We start from the raw sequence: 24522 nt of genomic DNA, 5'->3' as shown, positions 1-24522 counted from the left end.
TAATAATAGTACTTCCAAGAGCTAAAGTATAAGGACTACCTAATTCATTAATGCTTGGTTAATGTGTAATATTGAAAAGAAAGAGACACATTTATACGAACATAAAATGGTTAAATGGGAATTCAAATCATTTACTAAAGTTTACTTCTTAGCCTTAGTACTCAGTGTTCCGCGAGAAGCAGTTCTGCTTATTAACCTGTACTGAATATAAGGTTTCAATACCATCTATTAAAAAAAAGAATCACTATACTACAATGGCCTAGAACTATATTATATGCCCTGAATCTAATTAAGAGTACCATAATCGTTCTACTTATTGCAATCATTCTCAAAATTACTAAGAATGCCATGAAAATATAGTTACATCTGGATATGAATATTTCCTTCTCTTAGAAATAATCATTCAGTTGTAAATGATTTTCTTAAAAATATGAAAAGTCTTTTTTTTTTTGAGATGGAGTCTCACTCTGTCACCAAAGCTGGAGTGCAATGGCATGAAATTGGCTCACTGCAAACTCCGCCTCCCGGGTTCAAGTGATTCTCCTGCCTCAGCCTCCCGAGTACCTGGGATTATAGGCACACACCACCACCCCCAGCTAATTTATATATTTTTTAGTAGAGACAGAGTTGGTCAGGCTGGTCTCAAACTTCTGACCTCGTGATCAGCCCACCTCAGCCTCCCAAAGTGTTGGGATTACAGGAGTGAGCCACCACACCTGGCCAAAAAGGTATTTTTAAAAATGTATTTTAATTTTTTTTTTTTTTTTTTTGAGACAGGTTCTCACTATGTTGGCCAGGTTGGTCTTGAACTCTTGGCCTCAAGCAATCATCCTTCCTTAGCCTCCCAAAGTTCTAGGATTACGGGCATGAGCCATGGCGCTCAAAAACAGGAAAAGGTTTTAGAGTAAACCATACATACTTCCCAAGCAAGACTTACTTTAAAAGCCGTGTGTAATGTTTTTTCAATATTAAACGTGATTACAATTCATACTATGAATACTTGTTTCACTCAATACTATTTTAAACAGAACATAATCACTACAAAAATATAAAAAGAAGGCCGGGCACAGTGGCTCACGCCTGTAATCTCAGCACTTTGGGAGGCAGAGGCAGGAGGATCACCTGAGGTCAGGAGTTCGAAACCAGCCTGACCAAAGTGGCGAAACCCTGTCTCTACTAAAAATACAAAAAATTAGTCGGGCTTGGTGGCAGACGTCTGTAATCCCAGCTACTCCGGAGGTTGAGGCAGGAACCATGAACCTTCAAAAATACATCTATTGGCTGGGCCCAGTGGCTCATGCCTATAATCCCAGCACTTTGGGAGGCCAAGGTGGGGGGATCACTTGAGGCCGGAAGTTCGGGACCAGCCTGGCCAAGACCGCAAAACCCCATCTCTACTGAAAAATACAAAAATTAGCCGGGCGTGGTGGTGCGCACCTGTAATCCCAGCTACTCAGGAGAATGAGGCAGAAGAATCACTTGAACCTGGGAGGCAGAGGTTGCAGTGAGTCAGAGGTTGCAGTGAGCCTGGGAGACAGAGCTAGACTCCGTCTCAAAAAATAAATAAATAAAAAAATACATATGGCCGGGCACAGTGGCTCCCGCCTGTAATCCCAGCTCTTTGGGAGGCCGAGGCAGGCAGATCACGAGGTCAGGAGTTCGAGACCAGCCTCATCAACATGGTGAAACTCTGTTTCTACTAAAAAATACACAAATTAGCCGGGCGTGGTGGCGCATGCCTGTAATCCCAGCTACTCAGGAGACTGAGGGAGGAGAATCGCTTGAACCCAGGAGGCGGAGTTTGCAGTGAGCGGAGATCGGGCCATTGCACTCCAGCCTGGGAGACAGAGCAAGACTCTGTCTCAGAAAAAAAAAAAAAGGTTTATTGAGGAATATTTATATTCCAGACTAGAACTCTTATTTTTCATGCAACTTTCTCTCGATAATTGCATTCAATTAGGTGGAAACTTTTTTCTTTCTCCTCATTTTCAAAATGTAAATTTCCTGAAGCAATACTAAAACCCAACGGCACTATTCTTTGAAAAGTACCAACCTTACAATGCTATATAGAGCTGACCCATACCTCAGAAAGCAAGTAAAAAGTTAAAGAGGTAATAATAGAATTGGAACTTTGATTCCCAAACCAGGTATACAATCCCTAGTTGGCATTGTTTTTAGTAAAAATCCATTTTCTGTGGGCAAAATATCTCAATACGGATAGAAACAATTGTTTAGAGGATTTATTATTTTCAATGTCCTAGGTTCATTTCACTCAACCCAAACCAAATCAAAGGAGAAAGTAACTGCACTGGTTACTGAACTAATTGGTGTCATATTAATCTTCAGTATAATAAAACTTTTAGCTGAAATTAACCTAATGACATTTCTAAAAACAATGTAATCAATGTAAATCAATCTAGTAATATCCCCTTACAGGAGTTTTTAACTTGTAAACTTCATAGTATTATGTACACAGAAAATCCTACATGTCACTTGAGAGCAGGAGCTTGAGTCCAGCCTGGGGAACGTAGTGAGACCCCCATCTCTATAAAAAATAAGAGATTAACTGGGCGTGCGCCATGTGCATATTCCCAGCTACTTCTGAGGCTGAGGAGGGAGGACCTCTTGAGTCCAAGAGTTCAAGGTTATAGTGAGCTATGACTGCACCACCGCACTCCAATCTGGGCAACAAAGAGTGACCCTGTCTCAGAAAAAAAAGTAAAATTAAAAAAAAAAGAAAATCCTACGTATGTATATGTGCATTCTTCCAATGCTTTCATTAGATTCCCATAAGACAGTGAAATCCCCCCCAAATTGTGAATCATTGCTCTTCACATTTATAAATTTATTTCTATTCCCATGTTATTAGTTTCAATAATTTGCCTATGTAAAATTAAGCAATATTATTCTAAATCCACCTTAAATTTCAAATTTCACAAATAACCGTGGACGTATGTAAGATAAAATCACTACAAAACTACAAAAACACCACGAGTTATCCAAAAGTTCTTGGAGTCTACAAACCTCTCCCTGAGCTATAACTAAGAAATAGTGAGAAACAAGAAGCACAGAAGAACCACTAAAAAAGGAGAGTAGGCTGGGCGTGGTGGCTCATGCCTGTAATCCCAGCACTTTGGGAGGCCAATGCGGGCGGATCACTTGAGGTCAGGAGTGCGAGATCAGCCTGACCAACATGGTGAAACCCAGTCTCTACTAAAAACAAAAAAAGTGGACAGGCGTGGTGGCGGGCGCCTGTAATACCAGCTACTCAGGAGGCTGAGGCAGGAGAATCACTCGAATCCGGGAGACGGAGGTTGCAGTGAGCTGAGATCGCGCCACTGCACTCCAGCCTGGGTGACTACGTCGCAAAAAAAAAAAAAAAAAAAAAAAAAAAAAAAAGTAAGCTTTTGCCAACCCTTGAATAACTGGAGGTACAGAAAACGCTGGACACTATAACAAGAACACACCTTTATCGATTAAATGCAGTTATAACTGCCCACAAAGACAACCAAATTTCAGTTTTCCATCGTTAGAAAAAAATAGGAGAAAGGATTTGTCACAGACTATCGGGTCACTGCAACTTCAAAAAGCCCTACGTAAAATTAGTTCCTTAAGCGCAAGGAAAATTTTACAATGCCCACAAGTTCTGGCAATATTTTGGTTTATTTTACAACAGCCTCGTAATTAAACAACTTATTAGCAAAAACATGTAACACTTAATGAGACTGCCCTCACAGTACAGGCTGCGCCTGGCTACCACTGTCCTTAAAATAATCCAATCCTAGTAACAGTAGACGTCAGTTCAAACCTATGAACCTTTAACTATAAATCTGGCAACAGTTCAAGTACAAACAAAAAAAAACCCTAACCAAACTAAAGTCAACCAAAGTAATCCTGAGATTTTTTTCCTTTCCTCACCCTCGGGGACCGCACCTCTTTGTGCACAGGGGTCTGAAAGTCTCCTAACCTCAAACTCCAGTTACCAGCCCGGCTACGACTCCCCGGCAAGACACCGTCGCCAGCCTCGGGTGGCTTTTGCTCAGCAGTGGAGAGGTCGGCGGATGCGGACGGGCGCGATCACTGAAGGAGTCCAGACGCCAGGCGTTGTTCCGCCGGGCCCGACACCAAGACTGGGGGCGCGCCGTCACCAGAGACCGGGCCTCAGGCTGGCGCGGGGCAGCGGAGACCCAGGCTGCGGTCCCAGTTTTGGCCTGGGCTCTACCTCAAGGCTTAAGGACCGGCGAAGAGGGCAAAAAGCAACTGGTGGACGCACCTGGCAAGGACCTTGGGCAGCCGGATCCTGCGTTAGTGCAGCGCCCGTCGGAGTCTCCCAGCGTTCGCCGCCGCCCCTCCTCCCGGGCCAGGGCCACCTCCACGTTCCGTTCCAACGTGGCAGCCGCAGCCGCAGCCACGCCCTGCCGCCCAACACTTCCGGGAACGACATCTCTCCCCGCCCACCCCGACGCACGGCCCCCCACGGCACTTCCGGGACCGGCGGTAGGCTGGGGTGCAGGGTATGGCTCTGCGGGTTGGGCGCGCTCTGCGGTCATCGCGCCCGCGCGAATGTAGAAACCCTTGTCTGAGGGGCGGCGCGCAGAATGCGGATGCGGTAGCCAGGACTAGCGGGTAAAGGACTAGTGCAGAGGGTGTCTCCGTCCGGCCGAATAACCGCCGTGGTCCGCAGGAACGCCACGTAGCACTAGTCCTGTGAGGCGTCTGCAGCCCCTGGCGACACTGCCCGAGCCAAACCACGTGGAAAATTGGGCTGCAAGAGCTTTATTGTAATTTGTGACTGAGTTCTTAAAATTACCCACTTGATAACACATTCTGGCATTTTGAGAACTTACACAAAGCGAAACTATCTGGGCATACCCAAAGGCTATTGTGGACAAAGAGGCATAGATGGGGTGTTATCAATTAGTACCCTTTCATACTTGTTACTATCCCATGGTATTGAGACCCGGTAGCACTCGCCTTCCGCTGTTACCTTACTAGTTTCCCCAGAGCCTCAAATCTAATGAGATGCATTGCCTGGGTGTACTTTTAGTTTAGGGAGGAATTATTTTACAGCGAGGTAAAGCCAAAGGAAAATCACTTGCTAAACTACCAGAAACTGGATTCAACCCAGGCCTCCTAACTTCTAGACAAGTTCTTTTCTCATTACACCTAGCATTCAAGCCAACTCTTGCACTTTGGGTGGCTAAAGCAGGATCCTGCCTCTTGAACAGCAGCAGTGTCAACATTCCCAGTCAGCTACATCTTCTGCAACATTCCATCTGATGCTTGCAGCTTCATAAGATAGCTTAACATTAATTCACGCCAACTTCTGAAATAACGAACCCAGCTTTTACTGGTAGTAATATATTTTCTTTCAGTCTTCTAATTACCATTTTCTTTCAACGCAGTAACTAAGGTTATCACTTTGGCCTGAATGCTAGTCAAACTGATTGGGATTTGTTTTTGATTAGTCTTCAATCCAAACAAGTAAATGCTCCATTTCAACCGCAAGCAGCTTTCTGTTCGTAGTGCAACTAAAACTGAAAGACGTTGAAGCAAGTTTACCTTTTTACATTTATCAGACTTTTTCAATAGGCCTGTATTACAGCTTCATGCAGGTCTGGGTCTCAACCTATCTTTGCTTTGCTGTCACCACTTTCAAATCTTCTAATCACATCCAATTTCACTTCCAGCATTATCACTTTTCTTTGCTGCCCTGTCCTTTGTTGACTAATTACCTATTTTGATTATCCATTTCTGTAAATGGTCAGAAGTTTAATCTCTGGGGTCACGGAGGCAACACTACTATGCACTTTGTGCTTTGCTATCTGTGCATGAACTGATGATCAGTAACAAATCACCAACAAACTTTTAAAGAACGTAACTGGCCACTGATCATGATGCACACCTTTTTTTGGCGGAGGTGGGGGGCACAACGATTTGTGGACTAAAGAGCTAGCAGCAAAATTTATGCAAGTTTTCTCAGTACTGTGGTAATGGAATTATTAACCACAATGTTGGACTGGTTTTATTTAACTTAATTGTGGTAACTGGTATTTACACATATTGGAACTGTACAAAGCAAGGACTGCCTGTATCTAAAAAAAAAACTCTAGTTCACAAAACAGTTGTAATCCAATTTTGTTAACTACTATCCAAGCCTAATCCTGAATCAAATAAAAACTGAATTGCTCATCAGAAGAATGTTTGGAGAGAATTTAATGACGAATTCTTCAAATTAGGATTTCATAGCACAAAGATATTCTAATTGTTTTTAGAGACAGGTTTTTGCTCTGTCACCCAGGCTGGAGTGTGGTGGCAATGATCACAGCTCACTGCAGCTTCAACATCCAGGGTGCAAGTGATCCTCCCACCTCAGCCTCCCAAGTAGCTAGGACTATAGGCACATGGCCATGCTTAATTATTTTATTTTTTGAAGAGACAGGGACTCATTTTGTCACCCATACTGGTCTGGAACTCCTGGCCTCAAAGGATCTTGTGCTTTAGCCACCCAAAGTTCAAGGATTATAGGCATAAGCCTCGATGCCCACTTGACATTCTTTCGGGAATTCAGATCCCTTCCCCTCATTTCAATAGTCTTGCCGTCTGCAAAGAGTGAAGTTGTAGACAAAACAATCATCACAAGGCACATGACTGTTTATGTAACTTTTTCCATAGCAGCCAGTACTATGTTTACACCTCAGTAAAACAGTAGCATCCATTTCATTAATGTTTCAGTTTGTTTCTGAATGCATTTATTTCACAAATTTGTTTGTTAGGGTTACGAACAAAATTTGTATCAACTTTTATGTTTGTATATATTTACAAAATAGAAAATTAAGTCAGCATTAAGTCAATATGAGTAGTCACAGAATTTTCCCCTTTATAAAGGGTACATATTCAAGGAGACTTCAAAAGTTTGTGGAAAATGGAATTAAAAGATAAAATATAAACGATATTTCTGAACATTAGCTCCATAGGGTTCAAGACACTTTTGTAAGTGATGATACCAGCTATAAAATTTAGTCCATCCCTAAAGAACTGAGAGCTCTGGGAATTTACCCACATCAATGCAGTTTTTTTACATTAACTTTAGAAAATGTACTGTCCTTAAAAAAATTTTAAGATTAGGAAACAAAAGTCAGAAGGTGCCAAACCAGGACTGTAGGGTGGATGCCTAGTGATTTCCCATCAAAACTCTTGCAAAATTGCCCTTGTCTGATGAGAGGGATGAGTAGGAACATTGTTGTGGTGAAGAACTCTCTGATCTTTCTTGGGCATTTTTCTGCTAAAGCTTTGGCTAAGTTTCTCAAAATACTCCCATGATAAGCACGTTACCATTCTTTGGTCCTACAGAAAGTCAACAAGCAAAATGCCTTGAGCATTCAAAAGCTGTTGCCATGACCTTTGTTCTCAACCAGTCCATTTGTGCTTTGACTGAACTACTTCTTATCTTGGTAACGATTGCTTTGTGTTTTGTCTTCAGGATTGCGCTGGTAAAACCATGTTTCATCTCCTGTTACAATTTTTCAATGAAAGGCTTCAAGATCCTGATCCCACTTACTTAAAATTTCCATTGAAAGTTCTGTTCTTGTCTGTAGCTGATCTGGGTGCAATGGTTTTGGTACCTATCAGGTATAAAGTTTGCTGAACTTTTCCAGTCAAAATTGTGTAAGGTGAACCAACTGAGATGTCTATGGTGTTGGCTGTTGTTTCTGCTGTTAATTGTTGGTTTTCTTCAATTATGCCGTGAACTAATTTTTTTCTCACAAACTGATGTGGATGATCTGCCACTGTGGGCTTCTTCTTCAGCATTACCTTATCCCTTCTTAAAACGAGTTATCCATTTGTAAACTGATTCCTTTGGAGCATTGTCCCCATAAACTTTTCATAAAGCATCAATTAGCTCACCATTCTTCCACCCAAGTGTCAACATATATTTGATGTTTGTTCTTGCTTCAATTTTAGCAGAATTCATATTGCTCTGATAGAGCCTCTTTTCAAACTGATGTCTTATTCTTCTTAGTGCTTCAAACTAGATCCTGTTCAAAAATGTTATAACAAGTTAGTAGGAGTTTATTTTAGTCCAAAAATTTTGAAATCCATGCAGTTTTTTCATGATATGCATTTTCCATAAACTTTTTCAAGACCCCTCATATTTCTTAAATTTGAGAAACACCCACAATAACAAGCCTAATTAATGACAGAACTAGTTTTAAGATTCCCAGTTTCCTATCATCTTCTTTTCTACTGTTCCTGACTTAAGTTATAGGATAGTCATCCTTGGCATATCTAAGAGTCATTTGTAAACCCTGGATCTTTAAGAATTCAGGTGCTGAAAAGATTACATCATTATTTCTAAGAAAAGACAACCAACAGCCAGGTGCAGTGGCTCATGACTATAATCCCAGCACTCTGGGAGGCCGAGGTGGATCACTTGAGGCTGGAAGTTCGAGACCAGTCTGGCCAACATGGCAAAACCTGGTCTCTACTTAATAAAAAAAATTAGCTGGGCGTAGTGGCATGCGCCTCTAATCCCAGCCACTTGGGAAGCTGAGCCACAATAACTGTTTAAACCCAGGAGGCAGAGATTGCAGTGAGCAGAGATTGCGCCACTGCACTCCAGCCTGGGCAACAGAGTGAGACTGTCAAAGTTAAAAGCTCCACCCCCTCCAATGCCTTTCCTGAATTGAATCTATTAACTTAAAAAAACTATTTTGAAATAATACTTATTATCTTTAAAAGCTGGAAGAGTAACAAAAAGAAAATTTTAATTCAGAGTACAGTATCCACATTAGACTCAAATAAATGTCAATTTTCTACTCATACCCGACCTTTTTTGTGTTCTTTTATCAAAATAAATGTGTAAGTCTCATACCTTATTACATAAATCTTCAACTTCTTGATCAAATAAATATGACAAATGATGTTCTCTAAGAAAACACCCTTCAATTTTATTCCTAAAACGAAAACATTCAAAGGAACTCATTGTGCAGAAACACAATATATACAAGCCTCACCATTTTCTTTTCTATTATGTCCTCATCCACGTACATTAATCACAACAAATCATGATGTGAACAGCAGTGGAAAAAGTTTAATCATTGGACATTTATTTCTTGAACTTCAGCTCTAGTCATAAGATTCTCATTGCTTAGCTCTTTAAAACAAATGCGTATATTTATCTAATGTAGAACAGTTAAGACCTCCAATTTTACTATAATTGGGAAAAAAAAACTCAGAACAAAGATTATGTCAAGTATATCACTTTATCAACTTTGTTAACCTGCTATGCATCTGACAAAAGGGTAGGTGTTCAACAAGTGAGATACCAACCCTAAAAAGCAAGAAGTCTGTATCTACTTTCATAGGGTTATTAAGAGAAATAAATAGTGTTTAAGAAAACCAACTCTTTCTTTTTTGAGACGGAGTCTTGCTCTGTTACCCAGGCTGGAGTGCAGTGGCAAATCTTGGCCCACTGCAACTTCCACCTCCTGGGTTCAAGTGATTCTCCTGCCTTGGCCTCCCAAGTAGCTGGGGTTACAGGTGCATGCTACCACGCCTGGCTAATTTTTGTATTTTTAGTAGAGATGGTGTTTCACCATGTTGGCCAGGCTGGTCTTGAACTCCTGAGCTCAGGTGATCCACCTGCCTTAGCCTCCCAAAGTACTGGGATTACAGGTGTGAGCCATCATGCCTGGCCAAGAAAACCAACTCTTTATACTATATATAAAAATCTTACCAGCCTGGGCAACATGGCAAAACCCCTTCTCTACCAAAAATACAAAAAATTAGCCAGGTGTGGTGGCACACACCTGCAGTTCCAGCTACTTAGAGAAGCTGATTAGAACTAGAGTATAGCTAAAAATTAAGTATCCCTACTCATATAATTTTCCTTAGGGTGGCACTAACTTGGAAAGTTGAACTTTCTAAGAATATTTCAACAAACATTGTCCAATTTTTTCTGTGCAGTTATACAAATATTTGCCATAGGATGGAGTAAAGGTACAGATGTACAGCACCGTTGAAGGAGTTTGACCTTTTCCCCAAAGCTTGATTTTATCCACTATGATGAATATATTTTACTAACTACTTGCTTGTCTTTTCCTTTTGCTGCTTCCACCCCCACCTCCCACAGGCTTCTACTCCTCATCAGCAATAGACCTTGTCAGGCAATCACAATGTTTCTAATTGGCAGAATACTAATTCATGCCTGAGATTTATAATCTTTTGAGTCTTCTTGTTTTCCTTTCATCACTGCTCAAAAGTTCTGTTAGAAGAAAAAACACTCCCCCTTTTCCTTTAAGTCTTAGCACTGCTTCTAATAGTTGGAAACCACTTGTCTAATAATAGAAGTATTACGTATAAAACAAAGCATAACTAGTTTTGGAGTACATTAGGGTGTAGCTGCCCCTCTATATCAGGCTTGATGCTGAGAAGACACTTCCAAGTTAGCATGAGATTCTAGAAGTAGAAATAATTATGTAACAAATAATGATTTAACAATAATTTCAAAACTCCATGGCTTTCTGAAACAAAAGAACTCAAACAATGAAAAATTTGGCAAGACAAAAGGGGTAGGTGCTCAACAAGCAAGATACCAACCCTAGAAAGCAAGAAGTCTGTATCTGCTTTCATAGTTATTATGAGAAATAAACATTGTTTAAGAAAACCAACTCTTTCTATATACTGTATATAAAAAGCTTAGCAACATGGGCAACACGGCAAAACCCTGTCTCTACCAAAAATACAAAAAAAATTAGCCAGGTGTAGTGGTACATGCATATGGTCCCAGCTACTTAGGAAGCTGAGGTGGGAAGATTGCTTGAGCCTGGAAGACAGAGGTTGCAGTGAGCTGAGATTGCGCCACTGCACTCTAGCCTGGGTGACAGAGTGAGACCCCATCTCAAAAAAATAAAATAAAATAATAAACAGCTCAGCATAATGTGTGGCCCATAGTAATGGGCCAATAAATAATTTGTTATTATTCTTTCTAAGTAGACAATTAATAAGATTCTATACCATAAAATAGGTAATTAGATTTCATCAAAGCCTTTATAAATGTTTTTTACTTGGACAATTCTCCATTTCCAACTCACTGCTATAGTTCCAGGAATACTTAACACATTCAAAATAGAAAAATATACTACCTTCCCCTGCATATTTTGAGTAATTATCTTCCAAGACCCATGTATCTTTTCTTGACATCTCTGAGCATGATTCCTGAAAAGAGATATTTTCTTTTAAAATTTTTTGTGCAATAGTCAATGCCTTTGCAAATAACACTACCTTTAATACAGCTTACATATCCTCATTTCAGTATTCAATAATCACAACAGTTCATTATGTGAACAGCAGTGAAAAGGTTTAATCACTGGATATGAAGTTACTAGAAGAAGCAACGATATAACCAAAGGATCAAATTGAGAACTTCAATGTCAACAATAAAATAAACAATCACAACAACAAAAAAAGCATAAATAAGTTATAAACAAATGTAAAGATAGGATTACTTATTTCCTATCCAGAAGTAAATATCTAGAGCAGTAACCCCTTGCGGCTATTGCCTTCATTTAAGTAAATCTGTTCTGATAAAAGCAGTTTTCAGAAACTGATTTGAAAATAATAATTAAAGGAATGTTGTCAGAATAATGTGGAAGCACACTGTTTCAACTTTAGGAAAGGCAAATAGCTGCAATCCAATTAAACAGGAAAGAAAACAGCCCTCATTTCAGATGATGAACTGGCAGCAGTACTTTCAACTCTACCTTAAGAAAATGGCAAGTGAAGGCCTGTATCTGCAAACTTTTGAGTCCTTAAGAAAAGGTAAACACTACGATGAGACAGTCGCTTCACACGCACAAAAATGTGGAGAAACTGACAGCCTTATCCACTGCTGGTGAGAATGTAAAATGGTGCAGCCACTAGGGAAAATAATCTGGCAGTTCCTCAAGAAGTTAATTAAACACAGTTACCTTATGACTCACCAGTTTCACTCTTAGGTGTGTAATCAGGAAAATGAAAACACTGTCCACACAAAAACTTGTACACAAATGTTCCTAACAGTAAAAAAAAAAAAAAAAAAAAAAAAGGAAAACCCAAATGCCCTCCAACTGATGAACGGATAAACAAAATCTGCTACATCCATAAAATGAATACGATTCAGCAATAAAAAATAAAGTACTGATACGTGCTATAAGATGGATGAACTCTGAAAACATTCCAAGTGAAAGAAGTCAGTCACAAGGACCATATATTAGTTTATAATTCCATTTACATGAAGTGTACGGAGCAGGCATAGGCACACAGAAAGTAAATTAGTGGTTGCTGAAGCGGGGTGGGGGAATATTTGGAGGTACTGCTAATAAGAATGAGGTTTCGGACGGGCGCAGTGGCTCACGTCTGTAATCCCAGCACTTTGGGAGGCCGAGGCAGGTGGATCACGAGGTCAGGAGATCAAGACCATCCTGGCTAACACAGTGAAAACCTGTCTCTACTAAGAACACAAAAAATTAGCCGGGTGTGGTCGCGGGCGCCTGTCGTCCCAGCTACTTGGGAGGCTAAGGCAGGAGAATGGCGTGAACCTGGGAGGGGAACCTTGCAGTGAGCCAAGATCGCGCCACTGCACTCCAGCCTGGGCGACAGAGCGAAACTCCATCTCAAAAAAAAAAAAAAAAGAATGAGGTTTCTTTTTGGAGTGATGAAAATGTTCTAATATTGATTGTGTCTATTGCACAATTCTGTGCATATCCTAAAACCCACTGAATTGTACAGTTTAAACCAGTTAGTTGTATGGTATGAAAATTATATCTGAACAAAACTGTTACAAAAATACAAGGCAACTGATTTTTTCCTTAAAGACAGCTAAAAACAATGTATTTTTATTCAGCCTCATTCAGGTCTTAATTGGTTGAGTAGGAAAAGGCTTTAACAGCCCAACCAACTTACAGTATTTAAATCCAGTTCCTACTCTCTGCACACATCTTACAGCCAAAAAGTATTTTCCCTGCACAGCCCCCAGGGACCAATTTTTCCAAAGTTCCTTGACTATCCTTAGGCCATGTGACTTTTAAGGAACCATAACCAAAAGCTATTAATTCCATTCAAAGAAGATATAAACATATTTTAGTGGAAAACTGGTGTGAATAAATAATACCTTAATATGTGTCTTTTCGGCTGTAATTAGGACAAAGTAAACACAAAGGGGAAAAAGAAGCAATCTTGTTAGGCCTGGATATTTGGAATTATTTTTCTGTGCTATACAAAGAAACGGAAAAGTTGCAAACCCTTCTGTTTTCTGTATGCTAAGGATCTCCTCAGAGACAAAAACACACTGCCTGTTTCCTTCTAAGCAAATTGAAATCTCTTCCTCAAACATAAGGGCTTATAACTAAAACATTGTTCTAAGCTTTTTCTCCTGAAAGCTATCCATAACGCCTCACTGCCAACCAAAACCACTTAATTGCCCCTTGTCCCCTGCCCCAATAGGGGCAGTGTGGTCTGACGAGCCCCAAGAACCTTACCTTATGTCCTTCATTGTGGCAGTGTTTCAGAAAAGGGTTCCTCGAATTAAAAGTCGGCGTATCCTATTTGACTACCGCTCCTCCCGTATCAGGTACCTACAGCCAACCATGCCAAGAGCTTCCGCATCATCTCCGCATCGGAGAGCTACAAGATAAAGCGCAAGAACACGACACGCATCTCAGTAAATCATGTAGTTTGGACCCGACTCTGTCTTCAACATACCTGGGGCACCGTGTTTTATCTCTTTTCCATACCCTTTCCTCCCGATAGTCTCCAGTTTCAGAGAACGCATCCGGAGACCCATTGGCAGGTTCCTGGATTCGCCTCAATTTTGGTCCTGCCTCTCTGCTTCGCATTTTCAGACTCGGTCACACAAGAACGACGATGGCGCCGGATTGTGCCAGAATGGGTGAAATCAGAAGAAAAATGAACCGCTTGCAGCAAAACCCACTATTGGGCCTCCAACGCGGAAGAAGGAGCGGTCAAGTGCACGTCTTCAGGCTCAGGCCCTTCCGATTGGCTGCTGCGACATAACGTGGCCTGTGATTGGCTACGGCACCGGCGCAGGGCCTCGGAGAGGAAGTGTGGAAGTCCCGCGCCTCTAAAGCCCGCCTTTCCTGACAAATAAAGGTCGTAGCCGCAGTCAACGGGCGGAGCTAAAGTGGTCGTGATTCATGCTGTCGCGGGAACCCCGAAGGTGGGGCCCCACGTAACAAGAAGATGACCCGAAGTTGCTCCGCAGTGGGCTGCAGCACCCGTGACACCGTGCTCAGCCGGGAGCGCGGCCTCTCCTTCCACCAGTGCGTATGGGAGCAGCTTCGGAGCTTTCGAACTCCCTGCGGGGCCCGGCGGGCCGTAGCGCGGCGTGGGGCGGGGCCGGGCCGCACTGTGGGTCGCGCCGTGGATGTGACGCGACGTGACGTGCGCAGCGTCGGGGCGTGGGAGCGGAATTGGGGCACTGTGAGAATTGAGGTTCTCTCTCCTCGCTCGTGTTTACCTCTTTGTAGCCGGGTCTAGCACCGCCTACCGCTTTAGCGAGAGTTACGCGAAAGGAGTCCTCCATTAATTGGATGGTCTTATTATTTAAAGTGAGGAGGCCGGAAGGGAAGGCAGTTTGGGACAACGGTTGAAGTGTGTGGCGTGTTCCTGAGCACGAGTACAGATCAGTTTTCTCCTGTACTGGCAGACATTGCAAGTTCTTAAGTGCTATTAGCCGAGCTCTACAAGGCCGGTCCGATTCTGGTTGGATTTGTTTATGGCAGGGAAGTTTCATTTGGCTCGACAGTGGGGAAGAATTTCAGACCAGTCTTATCCGAACTCTTATCCATGGTTCAGACTGCTATAGGTCATTCAAATCGGTGTTCAGAGTGTACCGGCAAGTAGAAAAGTGGGTAAAATAGATCATCACAGACAAAAGGAACAGATTTATGGAACGATCAAAAAGAACTTTATGGTTGGAAAGTGGGGTTAGGAAGAGGGTAGTTAGGAATGGCATGGGAAAATGTAAAGGATAGAAAGTGCAAATATAGAGGAATGGGAAAATACCTGAGAGACAAATCATTTAAAAAATTTAAATGCCAGGTTGAGGAGTTTGGATTATGTATGGTAGGCTGTGTATCAAATTCATTTTTTTTTTTTTTTATGTTTTAAATAAGGCTGATTCCTCCACCTAAATTGTTAACAGTGTGAACCAATTCATTCTGTATGTGAGACGATAGTTGATTTGGGATTTTTCTTGTGATAGAGGTAGCTTTAAACTAGGGAGACATGAATTCCAATTTTAATTGATTATTTACTGATCTCTGTACTTAGCTCTGGGTCTTGGTTACTTCTTCTGTAAGAGGAATAAAAACCTGCCTTGTAGAGTTTTGTAAAACCAAAACGTAAGACTTTATAGCATATGTAGACCACAAGGTAAATGCTTTAAAAATTGTATTATTACCAATTTAATTTTTTCCAGAACTCAAAACTCGTTATGTTAGTTAGACTACAATATTTCCCAGCCTTTTTCTTCTTTTTTTTTTTTTCTTTTTTTGGAGACAGGGTCTCACTGTTGCCCAGGCTGGAGAGCAGTGGCACTATCACAGCTCAGCGCAGCCTCTATCTCCCAGGCTCAAGTGATCCTCCCACCTCAGCCTCGTGAGACTACAGGCACAGACCACCACCCCGGCTATTTTTTTTTTTTTTTTTTTGGTAGAGAAGGGGTCTCAGTGTGATGCCCAGGTTGGTCTCCAACTTCTGGGCTGGGATTACAGGCATGAGCCACCCTGCCCGGCCCCAGCCTTTTTCATAGCATTTTACTCATAGGAAATAATTGTTCAATACTTTGGGGGCAAACCTACAGCACTCTTTGGGGCTGCCTTGAAGTAACTACTCAGGTGTCCCAGGCCAATATCAACAGCTGTACTCGGCATACCAGTTGGGAAGCTTTGCATCAGAGGACCATGCTAGTAATAGAAGTTGTTGGACCAGCCACCTTTTGAGGGTTCCTTGCACATTTAGAGACTATACCAAATCTGTGGAAAAGCTCCCTTGCAAATATGTTCCATGAGTTAAAAAATAACTCTGAAAAAAGATAGATTTGCTCCAACCTTATTGGAAAAAGAATTCCCTGTTCATTTTCCCTTGAGCAAGTATCATCATCTTCCTGGAACAATAAAATTGTAATCCCAGAAATGGAATTAGTTGTTCGTAGGAAAGCGCAAACTTTGGATAGTACTTTACAGTTTACAAAGTGATTTTGAATACATTTGTAGCCTCATACACTCTTACTACAGCCCCGTGAGGAAGTTCTAAGATTGAGAGATGTGTCTAATACCATATAGCTGGTAAAAGGTCGGTGTTCTGACCTTTTAAAGCTATAAAGCTTAAAAACAGGTTTTCCAAGTCAGTGTTCTTTCTCAAGGTGATTGAGAGAGTATCTCAGAATTATGTTTTACCATACTGCTATATTTTTGTAGCAATTAACTGAGAAATAAAATTTATAATTCCAATCTCGAGGTTCTGGTAACTATGTGCCTTAAATCTAATTAAAGATGCACAATGTGTTTGTGAGTAAATCGTGGTGCTCTGAAAATGATCGCGCAAAGAACGGGGCAAGAAAGAGTAGTTAGTTTTGGTGTTTGTTGGTTAATTTCACAAGTTTCTGTGTTTTTGTGTTTTTTTTTTTTGGATGGGGGCAGTCGGAGATGGAGTCTTGCTGTTGCCCAGGATGGAGTGTAGAGTGGCGCAGTCTTGGCTCACCGCAACCTCTGCCTCCCAGATTCAAGTGATTCTCCTGCCTCAGCCTCCCTAGTAGCTGGGATTACAGGTGCGAGCCACCGTGCCCAGCTAATTTTTGTGTTTTTATTAGAGACAGGGTTTCACCATGTTGGCCAGGCTGGTCTTGAACTCCTGACCTCAAGTGATCCGTCCGCCTCAGCCTTCCAAAGTGTTGGGATTACAGGCGTGAGCCACCACGCCTAGCCGACAAGTTTCTAAACATAATTTGGCTTGGATTGAAAAATAAATGCAAAGTAATTTTATAATCAGGACTAGCAAAAAGTAGTGCCTTTAAACATGAAAAAGTTGAATATACTAAATATACTTGTCTTGTTTTCTACTGCTGCATAACAAGTTACCTCAAAATTCACTATAAACATTATCTCACACATTTCTAAGGGTTAGGAATTCAGGAGTGTAGCTGGATGTTATGGTATCTCATAAGATTGCAGTCATCTGAAGGCTGAAGTCACCTGCTTTCAAAAAAACTAACTCAACATGGCCTTTGACTGGAGGCCTCAGTTGCTCACCAACTAGTTTTCTCCACAGGACTGCTTATAACATGCCAGATACCTTACTCCAGAGCAAACTATTCTCTACAGGAAGCAAGGAGGAAAACTTGTTCCTTTATGACAGTCTGTGGTCACTTACTGTCACATGTTCTTTTTCCATTCCTTAGCAAATCACTAACTCTAGCCCATACTCACTCACGGGGAGGGGAATTAGGCTCCACCTTTTTTTTGTGACAGAGTTTCACTCTTGTTGCCCAGACTGGAGTGCAATGGTGCGATCTCAGCTCACTGCAACCTCCACCTCTGGATTCAAGAGATTCTCCTGCCTCAGCCTCCCCAGTAGCTGGGATTACAGGCACCCGCCACCATGCCCGACTAATTTTTTGTATGTTTAGTAGAGACGGGGTTTCACCATGTTGTCCAGGCTGGTCTTGAACTCCTGACCTCTGATCCTTCCGCCTCAGCCTCCCAAAGTGCTGGGATTACAGGCATGAGCCACTGCGCCCGGCCAGGCTCCACTTCTTAAAAGGAGGAGTACCAAATAGTTCAAAATCACCACAGGAAAGGAAAAGAGTCATACATTCTTTAACCATTTAAATTTGAGCAGATTCTGTTAAGTGTAGGAAGTGAAGACAAAATACAGTAGGATTTTTAATATGAGAATTGCCCCTCTATGATTGACACAATCAGATATTGAACTTGTGGATTAAAAAAATCAAAGAACTTTGAAAAACGTACTAAGTAAACTTTTAATTCACTCGGCTTTATGTTTCTATAAAGCAGTAAAATAATAAATGGGTTTATATAATAAATACTACTGCAGTATTACTATAATGTTTTCATGTTAATGGAACTTTAATATGATTGCCATAGATTTCCAACTGATACCATACAGCGCTCAAAATGGATCAGGGCTGTTAATCGTGTGGACCCCAGAAGCAAAAAGATTTGGATTCCAGGACCAGGTGCTATACTGTGTTCCAAACATTTTCAAGAAAGTGACTTTGAGTCATATGGCATAAGAAGAAAGCTGAAAAAAGGAGCTGTGCCTTCTGTTTCTCTATACAAGGTACTTAAATGTAGGTGTAAGTCAACAAAATGAAAATTTACAGAGCCTTTAAAATCAAGATAGCCCCATTATAGCTAGAATTTGCAACCAGAAAAAAATCCCAAGTCTTAAATCCAGTAATAGATTTTAAATGCTTTGAAAATTAAAAAAAAAAAAAGTCTATATATATTAGCATTTGTTCTGGAGCTTTTAAAAAACTATATAAATGCAAATCATTTGTCTAGATATATATAAAGGTTACTAACCAATTGCAAAAATCAACTGGTAGATATAAATAGCCTTAGAATACAGACTTTTAAAATTATAAGACAGCTTTCAAAGTACTTTGAAAATACCTGTTTTTTCGTTCCTCCTAATCATGTTATTTATCTTGATCAAAAATATACGTAATTATTAACATTGATACAGGAAGTATATGGGAAATAATGAAACTTTCTATGAATGAGTCGCCAGTATTGGTATGATATTCTTCTGTTTCCTATGACTGTTTTTATTTTATCCTTTTACCCCTTAACCACAACTCTGACACATGGGCTTTCACTTTCTGCACAGTCTGTGATAGTCACCTAACTGTTCTATCCTGACACTTGCCTTACTTTCCTCTTAATCATCAGAGTCTCCTTCTTTCAGTATTGGTTTATCTCATTCCCCTATTCGGAAGTATTTAGTTGGTGTCAAATTCAAACTCACCAAGTTCCAAGAGCTTACTGTTAATTGATTTGTACATTTTTAACTGCCTTGAATTATCTTTTCAAACTGTATATACTTACCATATATGTGATAAATTTGCCTGCTTTCATACTTTTGTGTAAACTCAATAATGGCTGCCATTATTGAGAGCGACAATGGTCCAGGCATTGTACTAGGAGATCTACATAAATTCTTATATTGTATCCTCAAAACAGCCTTGTATTATTATCCACATTTTACAGATGAGGACACAAGGGATTGTAGAGCTTATGTGACAGCTAATTGAGGGAGCTAAGATTCAAACCCAGGTCAGTCTTAATTCCAAAGCCATGCTCTGTCCACTATGCCTTCTTTTTTGCACAAATAACTTCTCTGTCACCTTCATTAACCATGTTATTGTACCTTCTAAGAACTGCTTAAAACTCACTTCCATGAAGCCGTCCCAGTTTACTACCACTTTTCTCTAGTTACTTTATTTCAGAAACTTTCAACATCACATTAATATTTCTGTGTAGTGCAAAAAAAAAAAAAACTGTTTATATTACCCTATAAACTATACATTAAAACATTCAGAGATTATGACCTTTTCTTTCCTAACTAACTCTCCACAGCAACCAGATTAGTGCTTTGTATCTAGGGTATTTTTACAGATACTCTTCGGTGTGATTATTTCTAAAATAACCTTAATTTTATATGTCTGTCATAGATTCCTCAAGGTGTACATCTTAAAGGTAAAGCAAGACAGAAAATCCTAAAACAACCTCTTCCAGATAATTCTCAAGAAGTTGCTACTGAGGACCATAACTATAGTTTAAAGACACCTTTGATGATAGGTGCAGAGAAACTGGCTGAGGTGCAACAGATGTTACAAGTGTCCAAAAAAAGACTTATCTCCGTAAAGAACTACAGGATGATCAAGAAGAGAAAAGGTTTACGATTAATTGATGCACTTGTAGAAGAGAAACTACTTTCTGAAGAAACTGAGTGTCTGCTACGAGCTCAGTTTTCAGGTATTTCCCCTGGTAACCTGTAGTATTTACAAAATAGCTGTTTTCTGAAAGACCTTTAAATATTTATTTTGTTCTTGCCTATGAAAACATGCTTTTAGTTGGGAAGTGAAAGTCTCAGCTTAAGCAAGAAGAAAGAAAATCACCAAAATTCTTTTGTATCTTATGGTTTTCCAGTTATAAAAGTAACATTTATTATAGGAAAAGCAAAGAAATATTTAAGTAATTAAAATAATGTGTAATCCCACTACCCAGAGATGAGACCATATGGTTTATACCATTTTCTGTTCTGCACTTTTCACTTTTATAGTAGCTCTTACCCATTTGCTACTGCAAATTCATTATAAACAGTTTTAACTGCTACATAATTTTACCAAAGTCTTTTGCAGTGGAGTTGTACTAGTTTACAGAATTTCTTTGAGCTTGGAAATTGTGTATCTCCACATTTTTTTCTAAAATATTCTGTAGAGTAGACCTGTAAACCCACGGAAAGGCTACCTAGTCCTCTTTGTGAACTAAGATATTTGAAAAGGGCAAAATAAAATTGCCAACTTATTCTTTGATGAAAGCAGCAGAGATTTGGATTACATTCTAGGAAAAGAGAAACGTGTCCTGTTTTAGAAAAGAGTAGGTATCTCCAAAGGAGGAGAATATTTTATGTTTTCCAAGAGGGGACTAGAAGTCATAAATAGGAATCCCCACCAGGAAAAGAATTTTTTTTTCTTTCTCGATATTAGGCAAGATGGTCTGTTCAGTCTGAAGAGTACCCTATCCCCAGAAATGTTTTTCATATCTAATTTTCACCCTCAGATAAATACTAATCAGGGAACAAAATTAAATAAATAAATGTCCTCATTTTATTTTCTTTCCTGTTCCTCTAAAAATCTCTCCACTCAGGCTGCCACTGAATAGTAAAACATAATGCAAGTTGAAAAATTTTTTTTCCCTCTAGTGAAATGATTCCAGATGAACCGAATAAATTGGTCAAGGGGCCTACGTGAATATTAACCTCTGAATAGACTTAATTAAAATGCATCTATATTTGTATTTGAATTTTGATGCCCAGTGCATTTTACATCCAAATGCTGTAATCTGTACCTGAAAATTTTACTATTCGTCACAAAGAATAAAAAAATTTATTTTAACAGATTTTAAGTGGGAGTTATATAATTGGAGAGAAACAGATGAGTACACCACAGAAATGAAACAATTTGCATGTACACTCTACTTGTGCAGTAGCAAAGTCTATGATTATGTAAGAAAGATTCTTAAGCTGCCTCATTCTTCCATCCTCAGAACGTAAGTGAATTACTTTATTTTTTAAAAGTGTCTTTCTTGTCACCACATCTTGTTGATTACATGTGAATTACTCTTTAGATGTTAAACCATATTATTCTTTTATCACATTTTACTTATTAAGGCTATTAGTACTCATACTCCCATAAAAAAAGAAAACATGGACTAATGAAAAAATGGACTCCCATTTTCTGTTTTTTAAAAACTTCTAGGTGGTATTTGCCTGTTATCACAAAAGCAATATTTTCACTAACAAAATGAAGATACACAGTGTGACAAGCTTTTTGCATCTCCCAGACACTCTTTGTGGATAAAATTTGAATCCTGAAATCCTGGAATTTCCAGTATACTTCAGTAGTTTAATATCTGACTATCCTGGAAAATCTAGAACAGTTCTGGATCGATCGCCATTGGTCTTAGGCAAAGCACAAAAAAAAATCTGCATTTTTCATAAGCACTGCAGTTGATGCCAATGTAGGTTGTCCAGGGAACAGATTTTGATAAATAATTTTTTAGGATTTGTGATCAAAATGGATAGATATAATTCTCTTCGTGTGGAGTAGTTAACAATGATTTTTTAGTAATGTCTTATAAATTTAATACTGAATTCTTAATTTTTACTGTTTTTACCACTAGTTTTACAGATTCCTTTTTTTGTTTTTGAGACTGAGTCTTGCTGTGTCACCCAGGTTGCATGCAGCACGGTGGCACAATCTCAGTTCACTGCAACCTTGCCTCCCAGGTTCAAGCAATTCTTATGCCTCAGCCTCCTACTGAGTAGTTGGGATTGCAGGCATGTGCCACCACACCCAGCTACTATTTTATATTTTTACTAGAGATGGGGTTTCGCTTTGTTGGCCAGGCTGATCTCAAATCCCTGGTCTCAAGTGATCTACCTGCCTTGGCCTCCCAAAGTGCTGGGATTACAGGCATGAGTCACTATGCCCAGCCTAGTTTTACAGATTCCTTTTTTTTTTTTCTGAGATGGAGTCTTGCTCTGTTGCTCAGGCTAGAGTGCACTGGTGCAAGATCTTGGCTCACTGCAGTCTCAGCCTCCCAGGTTCAACCCATTCTTCTGCCTCAGCCTCCCGAGTAGCTGGGATTGCAGGCGTCCACCACCACGCCCAGCTAATTTTTATATTTTTAGTAGAGGTGGGGTTTCATCATGTTGGCCAGGCTGATCTTGAACTCCTGATCTCATGATCCACCCACCTCAGCCTCCCAAAGTGCTGGGATTACAGACATGAGCCACCGTGCCCAGCCCAGATTCCTTTTTTAAAAATTGTAGATTTTCCTCTATACACACTATTACAATAATACTACTAATAAAATATTTAAAAATAATTGACCTTCAGAGTGGGCTGCTCTTCCAAAAAAATTTAGAAGAGGAAAAATTTATTGTTCCCATACATTATATATAAACAATTACCGTTAACACTTAGAGTATTTCCTTCCTGTGTGTGTGTGTGCACTTAGATTTACTAGTGTTTACATAGTTATGATCTTTTGTAAATAAATTTCCAACCAGCCTTTTATCACTTTATTATGTATGCCTTTTATCTATAACGTTATTTTGAACTCTTTATAGACAAGTTTTAATAGCTGCATGATACATGGTAGTCCTACCCTACCTAACTCTGGCGTTCTCCAGCTATTGGACATTTCTGTTGTTTCCATTTTGGGGTTATAATTGTTTTTTCATATATTTAGATGAACATTTGTGTATAAGGCTTTACTCTTTTATAATATGGTTTTACCANAAAATAGCTGTTTTTCTGAAAGACCTTTAAATATTTATTTTGTTCTTGCCTATGAAAACATGCTTTTAGTTGGGAAGTGAAAGTCTCAGCTTAAGCAAGAAGAAAGAAAATCACCAAAATTCTTTTGTATCTTATGGTTTTCCAGTTATAAAAGTAACATTTATTATAGGAAAAGCAAAGAAATATTTAAGTAATTAAAATAATGTGTAATCCCACTACCCAGAGATGAGACCATATGGTTTATACCATTTTCTGTTCTGCACTTTTCACTTTTTATAGTAGCTCTTACCCATTTGCTACTGCAAATTCATTATAAACAGTTTTAACTGCTACATAATTTTACCAAAGTCTTTTTGCAGTGGAGTTGTACTAGTTTACAGAATTTCTTTGAGCTTGGAAATTGTGTATCTCCACATTTTTTTCTAAAATATTCTGTAGAGTAGACCTGTAAACCCACGGAAAGGCTACCTAGTCCTCTTTGTGAACTAAGATATTTGAAAAAGGGCAAAATAAAAATTGCCAACTTATTCTTTGATGAAAGCAGCAGAGATTTGGATTACATTCTAGGAAAAGAGAAACGTGTCCTGTTTTTAGAAAAGAGTAGGTATCTCCAAAGGAGGAGAATATTTTATGTTTTTCCAAGAGGGGACTAGAAGTCATAAATAGGAATCCCCACCAGGAAAAGAATTTTTTTTTCTTTCTCGATATTAGGCAAGATGGTCTGTTCAGTCTGAAGAGTACCCTATCCCCAGAAATGTTTTCATATCTAATTTTCACCCTCAGATAAATACTAATCAGGGAACAAAATTAAATAAATAAATGTCCTCATTTTATTTTCTTTCCTGTTCCTCTAAAATCTCTCCACTCAGGCTGCCACTGAATAGTAAAACATAATGCAAGTTGAAAATTTTTTTTCCCTCTAGTGAAATGATTCCAGATGAACCGAATAAATTGGTCAAGGGGCCTACGTGAATATTAACCTCTGAATAGACTTAATTAAAATGCATCTATATTTGTATTTGAATTTTGATGCCCAGTGCATTTTACATCCAAATGCTGTAATCTGTACCTGAAAATTTTACTATTCGTCACAAAGAATAAAAAAATTTATTTTAACAGATTTTAAGTGGGAGTTATATAATTGGAGAGAAACAGATGAGTACACCACAGAAATGAAACAATTTGCATGTACACTCTACTTGTGCAGTAGCAAAGTCTATGATTATGTAAGAAAGATTCTTAAGCTGCCTCATTCTTCCATCCTCAGAACGTAAGTGAATTACTTTATTTTTTAAAAGTGTCTTTCTTGTCACCACATCTTGTTGATTACATGTGAATTACTCTTTAGATGTTAAACCATATTATTCTTTTATCACATTTTACTTATTAAGGCTATTAGTACTCAT

General features: G+C 39.5%; 2 protein-coding genes and 1 long non-coding RNA gene across 3 annotated transcripts in view; 1 reads left to right on the top strand and 2 right to left on the bottom strand.

The window, feature by feature from the left end:
* The window catches only part of SEC31A (SEC31 homolog A, COPII component), a 79121-nt gene extending 74680 nt beyond the window's left edge, over window positions 1–4441 (bottom strand). Inside the window, exon 1 of the mRNA XM_017854740.1 lies at window positions 4274–4441. The gene's annotated coding sequence lies outside the window, so the exon portion shown is untranslated. The remainder of the gene's footprint in view (window positions 1–4273) is intronic.
* Window positions 4442–6727: 2286 nt separating this feature from the next.
* On the bottom strand, window positions 6728–14461 carry LOC108516981 (uncharacterized). Its single transcript, XR_001881968.1, has 5 exons — window positions 13776–14461; window positions 13521–13665; window positions 11148–11220; window positions 8876–8957; window positions 6728–8039 (listed from the first exon to the last, which is right to left on the bottom strand). It is a non-coding gene; the product is annotated as an uncharacterized LOC108516981 (long non-coding RNA).
* The window catches only part of THAP9 (THAP domain containing 9), a 22571-nt gene continuing 12141 nt past the window's right edge, over window positions 14093–24522 (top strand). Inside the window, 4 exon segments of the mRNA XM_017854751.1 lie at window positions 14093–14321; window positions 18168–18363; window positions 19760–20063; window positions 21209–21359. Coding sequence (XP_017710240.1) covers window positions 14242–14321; window positions 18168–18363; window positions 19760–20063; window positions 21209–21359 — 731 coding nt within the window. The 5' untranslated portion in view covers window positions 14093–14241.

The sequence above is a fragment of the Rhinopithecus bieti genome, unplaced genomic scaffold (genome assembly GCF_001698545.2).
Source record: "Rhinopithecus bieti isolate Rb0 unplaced genomic scaffold, ASM169854v2 scaffold_38123, whole genome shotgun sequence".
Lineage (NCBI taxonomy): Eukaryota > Metazoa > Chordata > Mammalia > Primates > Cercopithecidae > Rhinopithecus > Rhinopithecus bieti.
Note: the sequence above shows the minus strand (reverse complement) of the source record. Positions and strands in the feature narration are given on the sequence as shown.